Source organism: Diaphorina citri, unplaced genomic scaffold, assembly GCF_000475195.1.
Source record: "Diaphorina citri unplaced genomic scaffold, Diaci psyllid genome assembly version 1.1 scaffold516, whole genome shotgun sequence".
NCBI classification, from domain to species: Eukaryota; Metazoa; Arthropoda; class Insecta; order Hemiptera; family Psyllidae; genus Diaphorina; species Diaphorina citri.
In genome coordinates, this window is record NW_007377950.1 from 52,474 (window position 1) to 59,736 (window position 7,263).

Here is a 7,263-nt window from a genome sequence, read left to right on the forward strand (position 1 = left end):
CAAAATCCTGGATACGGCCCTGTAATTCTTAATATAGGTATGTGTACCTACCGGTCTTGCATAGCTGGTACACCTACCTATTAGTCATTCACATACCGAGTTCTACATATTAGGTTCATCCGCCATTCATCTTTTCACTGGACAAGTGGTCACTGGTCAACTCTTACAAACAAGATCATCATATGCCCATTCCATCATATTCCTAGTTCTAGGTAGCGCTAGTATCGAATCTAGACTGATCATGTGATCATAATTTAGTCATAAAGGTAGTGATCAGTAACCGTTAACATCAAATCATTATTGAGTTATTGATTTAGTTATTACGTTATTGTAACGTAACTTACCAACAGTATAACTTGAGATCGAGTAGCTATATGAATCTCCAGGCGCGGTTTCTTTTAATAAACTGAATATTAAACAAATTAGGTAGGTACATAGGTACTGATTTTCTTTAATCACGATCGAAAAATTCCCGGAGGGACGGGCCACGCTTGTCAATTTTTATTTTATGTTTGAAAGCAAGTAATCTTAAGAATTTTCTTTGAACTTTGTCAAGAAGTTGAATGTGTTCATTACAAAAAGGAGTAAATGCTTTAGTTATTCATGTAGATCTAATTAGATTCTATTGCTACTGTATGTACTACCCAAACCTGTAGGTCTAGGTGTGTATACTTGGCAAACTGTCCACTCTGATTAATTAGTTAATTATCTATAGGCCGCTCACCTCTAAAACTAATGTAAAATTGTAAACTAGTCTAAGGTAACTAGGGTGTACGCGTAAGGTGATTTTTAAGGTCTGGTCTAGTTGGCTTTAAGTTTAAAGGTGTGTCCACACATAGTATTTGGGGCCAGGGCCGTATCCAGGATTTTGTTGAAAGGGGGGGGGCGAGAGTGTACACTGATGTAACGGAGTCTGGTCTACAGAAAAATCAAGCTCGAGGAGAGGGGGCCTCCCCCCCTTAAATACGACCCTGACTGGGACGTACGCTGGCACATAAGGTCTACTTACTAGACACCCCGCCACCCCGCACCAATGAGCAATACTATACTAGATCATTGTGAAACCGTCTCTTCTTCCTCGTCGGACATTTTCCAGCCTTCTGATTGGTGCTTTGGATATTATACGGCCTTGTGATTGGCGCTTTGATTTCGGTCAAAGTTCAAGGTCACTGTGGAACCTGAAACAGAAAGAGAGTAACATGAGATGTAGTGTTGGTAAGGGGCCTTAGGGGTGACTAGACTGGGACTCGAACCACCAACCTCTAGATCCGAAGTCCACCGTGCTAAAAACTACACAACCGAAGATTTGAAGAGGCAAACATTTGTACGTATCACAGTCACGGCATTAGTAAGAGCCTCCTTTACTTGTCCACCACACACGATGAGTTTTAACGCATGCAATGATCGCATGCGCATCAGTCCATCGCATGCGCATCAGTCCATCGCATGCGATAAAACTCATCGTGTGTGGCAGGCTTAATGTTTTCCATTTATGATATGTATATCTTTTTACTCTGGTAATTTTGCAACTGATCGCTCAATCACCTTCATGAGAGTGAGAGCACCCCGAAATCCAAGCACAGAGCCAAAAAAAAACTTGAACCCCCCGGGAATCAAACCCGGAATCTTCGGCGCGACGTGCAAACAACCACTAATCAACAAGCGGAGAGTGATGGTGATACCCTCTAGGCTAGGCCACGGGGAGGTTATCGGGAGGTAATATCAAAAACAAAATTGCTGTCAACTTGATAAGGAGAACCAAAAAGGCAGATATATTTTGCAGAACTTCAAAGAACTGCAGAACTTGGTTCTCCTTATCAAGTTGACCCACAGAACTTATATATAATGACTGCTGAAACCCTCCAAGAGAAAATTGCTGTCATCATTGATCAGAATGACTGTGATTTTGTCATCAGGATAATATCGAGATGACTTCACACAATCAGCAAAATTCACCGTCACCAATGAGTCATCTCTAGAACCCTTCTCCCTATGTGATTCGACCTTCTCCCTATGTGATTCGACCTTCTCCCTATGTGATTCGACCTTCTCCCTATGTGATTCGACCTTCTCCCTATGTGATTCGACCTTCTCCCTATGTGATTCGACCTTCTCCCTATGTGATTCGACCTTGTCTTCATAGGTATGACCCAATTAGTTGTAATGAGATTGAAGCTTATTAATTAGATATATACTTTGAGAACCTCTGGTTTATATTTATACAAAGTCATTTTGTTTGTTTCATCAACAATTTGACTGAACATTAGGTCTATTTCTGTTTATTTATTCATAATTTTATTATTATGTAATAGTTAGGTCTGGCTGGGAGACATAAACAGTGAAGATACCGGTCTGAAATTCCCCTTCAGACTAGAATAGAATAGAATATACCTTGTTTATCCTGCTTGGATAGGACTGAAAAGTCCCTTTTCCCCGCAGTCTAACCAATGTCTTATATATTTGATACATTATGGGGGGTACATTTTACAAAAACACCCTGATTAATAAGAAAAAAAAAGGTGATAACAGTAATAAAAGGAAAAAAAAGTGACGGACTACATAATTATGTGTCCACATAGATGGACTTGTGTCCACACAGATGGACTTGTGTCCACACAGACGGACTAGATATGTGTCCACACATAGTCCATCTCTCATCAATCGATGTTGACTGAACCGTCCACACTGCCTCGACAACATAAATTCGTAGAATATTTTAAGCTGGGCACATATGTAGATGCCGTCGATCGAGGAAGTGAATCTATGTTGTCAAGGCAGTGTGGACGGTTCCAGTCGACATCGACCGACGACTGTCCACTATGTGTGGATTACTGTGGACACAGCTTTACTCTCAAACCGACAAAACTGGTCTTCCTTTTGTTCCTAACAGATACCTAAATACAACACAAGTTCACAAGTAGGTACCTAAGTACATATAACTTGAAAGTGTAAGTATAACTTGTAACTTGAGTGTATATAACACAAGTACCTAAGTACATATAACTTGAAAGTGTAAGTATAACTTGTAACTTGAGTGTAAGTGTAACACAATCCATAGCCAAAGATACCTACGTCCGTTTTTGTTACACCTCTCAACAAAAGGACTATAATAGGATCCAGGCCTAACTCTAGCTTATAACTGGTGCTCACAATTAGGTAATAATGTATAATAATGGATCAGTGAACTGTGAAACATACTCAGAAAAGTTGCCGCCACGGGAGGTCTGTCTTGTAAGCGCTAGATCGCAGGTTCGATTCCCGCTCGGGGCGAACTTTATCCCAAACAAATAAGGTTCCACGCAGCGCAATATATTTCACGCTCCTGCCGACGTGTTCGGTTCCGCGCTGCGCAGAAAACACGTCGCTAGGAAACCGTACCTCACGCAGCGCAATATATTTCACGCTCCTGCCGACGTGTTCGGTTCCGCGCTGCGCAGAAAACACGTCGCTAGGAAACCGTACCTTAAGTCAATAATATTTATCGCGTTGCGTTGATATGACATCACACCGGTTGCGATTGAAATCCGGTTTTCAAATCGCACGATCCGGTTTTTTGACGGTGAGCCATGTTTTTCGTGTTGATAAGGATTGATAAGGACCTAGCTAATAACTCTAAGTAGCTCCTGATTTAGTAATTACCTTTGGGCACACACATCTTAATTACATATTACTCCTATTGCATCTCATTACAAGTACTTTAGCCCATAAGAGCCGAACTTTTTTTCGTTGGATCTTGCTGACATTTAACCGCTTTTAACTCCGAACCGGTACTGAGTAGATAGGTCAAATAATATTGAAATTGAAACTAGTAGGAAATTTTGTTTTCTAACTAATAGACAGATCCCGGATGCACTCTGACGTGGAGCGACTGAGATATTAGCGAAAAAGAAAGAAGGGTTTGGTCAAGTTTGGTGTGACTTTAATGTAGACCTTGGCTATCATGGGTTAGTAAGTATAAGTACTAAGACCTTGTGCCTTGTAGAGTAATTCATTACCTTTGTACAATAAGTCATCATATGCCCATTCCATCATATTCCTAGTTAGAGTCATCATATGCCCATTCCATCATATTCCTAGTTAGAGTCATCATATGCCTAGTCCTAGGTAGCTAGTATCGAATCTAGACTGATCATGTGATCATAATATAGTCATAAAGGTAGTGATCAGTAACCGGCAACATCAAATCATTATTGAGTTATTGATTCAGATGATACGTAACGTAACTTACCAAAATAAGGTTCCTTCTCGGAACGGCTGGCTTTCTAAAATCCCGTCCTTCTTTCTTCCATTTCGGGATGATAAGTCCTCCATCAAGGCTCTTTGATTTCAGGGCAATAACACCTCCGTTGTTACAGTTCCCTCTATGAAACCTCTTCGATTTCGGGACGATAAGACCTCGGTTGTTAAGCTGTCGACACATAGTCGACGCCGCGCCGTCGATTTAAACCGTACACTGCCTCGACAACGTAGATCCACCTCTTCAACTCGTCAATCGACCATCGATCGACGGCGTATGTTTGGACACAGCTTTAGGTACAGTTCCTTTTATCTTTTATCATACCTCTTCGAAAAAAAAAGAGTTAAAGCTATGTAGTGTGTAAAGTTATGATTGAGACGTAAAGAAGAACGATTACGACAAAATGATTGCAGTCGGATTCTAGATCACTAGGTGACAAGACATATGTTTCACAGACATCTGTAGTAAAACATATGTTTCACAAGGTATGATAAACAAGGTATATTCTATTCTATTCTAATATGAATACCACCATGTATCTATGTACCACGCATCCATAACTTGGTACTTTGGTACCTACCACCTTACCAGTCAACTGTAACTATGTAGGTAATGTAGGTACCTACCAAAACCGGTCATTCATCAGGGCCATTCCTCCTCGAGTTTATTTTTCTCCTGTACTGTAGACCAGACTCTGAAAATTTGGAGCATCCACCCCGGTACATCACTGTTTGGAGCCCGCCGGCCGCCCCCCATTGACAAAATCCTGCATACGGCCCTGTAATTCTTAATATAGGTATGTGTACCTACCGGTCTTGCAAAGCTGGTACACCTACCTATTCACACATCTACCGAATTCTACATATTAGGTTCATCCGCCATTCATCTTTTCACTGGACAAGTGGTCACTGGTCAACTCTTACAAACAACATATTCCTATTTTTTTTTTTTTTTTTTTTTTTTTTTTTTTTTTTTACTACCAACTAAGCTAACTAGGCTGACCGCTTAAATCTAAATACTAAAAACATGGAGTAGCAAACTAGCCAAACTGGTCCAAAATAGTCCAACACCCATAGGAATAATCTATGAACAAAACACTAACTCAAGTAGGACTGAAGCATCCATTCCAAACATCTGATTGACCAATTTCGGACATATTATTCATAAATATGGGTGTAAGTCTCAATTGAGTAGTAGGAAACTAGCAAAACTGGTCCGAAATCACTCGTAGAAAAAAATTGCACTTATCTACCGAACGACTCCATTACCAACGTAGTTTTAAGATATCAAGACTTGTGTTTTACAATTTTTTGTCAAATTGATAATATAGTCATAAAGGTAGTGATCAGTAACCGGCAACATCAAATCATTATTGAGTTATTGATTCAGATGATACGTAACGTAACTTACCAACAGTATAACTTGAGATCGAGTAGCTATATGAATCTCCAGGCGCGGTCTCTTCTCTATCGACTTCGCCAGGGCCAGATTTATAGACCCCCTACAGGGTGACAGCGAGAGATATTCCGACTGGCTCTTGTACTGGAGGAGCAGGTGGCCGTCTAGCACGCAGTACCAACTGCGCCAGCGACCGGTGACACCCTGTAAGTAGAAGAATAAGAAATGAAACACCCTGAATAAGAGTATAGCTGAATGAACGAACTTCAGCAGTACCTACCTACCTACCAAGGTGTGGGTTGTATTCCCGCCCGGAACAGGATTTATCCTAAACGGATTAGGTTCGTTCTCGTAACGGGAACGGCTAGCTTTCTCCTATCCCGTCCTTCTCTCTTCGATTTCGAGACGATAAGACCTTCCGTTGTTCCCTCTATCAAACCTCTATTTTATGAATTTCAACAATAAGCTATTTAGCCACTGCTATTATAATGTGGTCCAATTTAAAGTCTCAACAATCACTCTCAAATAATGTTGAGGATAGAAATTCCATACCTCGTCCGGGATCGAACCCACGCATTCCTGTTTAAAAGGCTAACATCTTGACCACTCCACTACCGAGGTCGTTTGACTCTGACTTACCAGTTTTCCCTTCTTCTCCAGATAGCCACACATTTTGCTGCCATCTTTAACCGTAACTGCTGTGACGTCATCAGTAACCGTCTCTTCTTCCTCGTCGGACATTTTCCAGCCTTCTGATTGGTGCTTTGGATATTGTACGGCCTTGTGATTGGTGCTTTGATTTTGGTCAAAGTTCAAGGTCACTGTGGAACCTGAAAGAGAGTAACATGAGATGTAGTGTTGATAAGGGGCCTTAGGGGTGACTAGACTGGGACTCGAACCACCAACCTCTAGATCCGAAGTCCACCGTGGTAAAAACTACACAACCGAAGATTTGAAGAGGCAAAACCGTCTCTTCTTCCTCGTCGGACATTTTCCAGCCTTCTGATTGGTGCTTTGGATATTATACGGCCTTGTGATTGGCGCTTTGATTTTGGTCAAAGTTCAAGGTCACTGTGGAACCTGAAACAGAAATAGAGTGACGTGAGATGTAGTGTTGGTAAGGGGCCTTAGGGGTGACTAGACTGGGACTCGAACCACCAACCTCTAGATCCGAAGTCCACTGTGCTAAAAAATACACAACCGAAGATTTGAAGAGGCACACATTTGTACTAGGGATGCCGTATCGAATCAAGAATATCGATATTACCGATATCGATATTATCGAAAGCGTAATATCGATATCAAATATCGATATATCGAAACCAAAATATCGATATCCAGAAATATCGATATAATATCGACATCCCTAATTTGTACATATCACAGTCACGGCATTAGTAAGAGCCTCCTTTACTTGGTCCACCGCACACGATGAGTTTTAACGCATGCAATGATCGCATCGGTCCATCGCATGCGATAAAACTCATCGTGTGTGGCAGGCTTAATTTTTTCCATTTATGATAAATCTTTTTACTCTGGTAATTCTGCAACTGATCGCTCAATCACCTTCATGAGAGTGAGGGCACCCCGAAATCCAAGCACAGAGCCGAAAAAAACTTGAACCCCCC

The 7,263-nt window shown here is 41.2% G+C and overlaps 1 protein-coding gene across 1 annotated transcript; it reads right to left on the reverse strand.

Moving 5' to 3' along the window:
• Window positions 1-1,106: 1,106 nt before the first annotated feature.
• LOC113467646 lies at window positions 1,107-6,469 on the reverse strand. The gene is made up of 3 exons (XM_026823937.1): window positions 6,275-6,469; window positions 5,648-5,839; window positions 1,107-1,178 (listed from the first exon to the last, which is right to left on the reverse strand). The coding sequence occupies exons 1-3, from the start codon at window positions 6,374-6,376 to the stop codon at window positions 1,167-1,169; spliced, it is 306 nt and encodes a 101-aa protein (XP_026679738.1). The 5' UTR covers window positions 6,377-6,469; the 3' UTR covers window positions 1,107-1,166.
• Window positions 6,470-7,263: the final 794 nt, after the last annotated feature.

What these genes read in the sequence shown, in the direction of transcription:
- LOC113467646 (XM_026823937.1), bottom strand. Translation starts at nt 6,376, where the DNA reads ATGTCCGACGAGGAAGAAGAGACGGTTACTGATGACGTCACAGCAGTT. An exon ending in TGGAGAAGAAGGGAAAACTG is followed by an intron (nt 5,840 to 6,274) that starts GTAAGTCAGAGT and finishes TTCTACTTACAG; the next exon opens with GGTGTCACCGGTCGCTGGCG.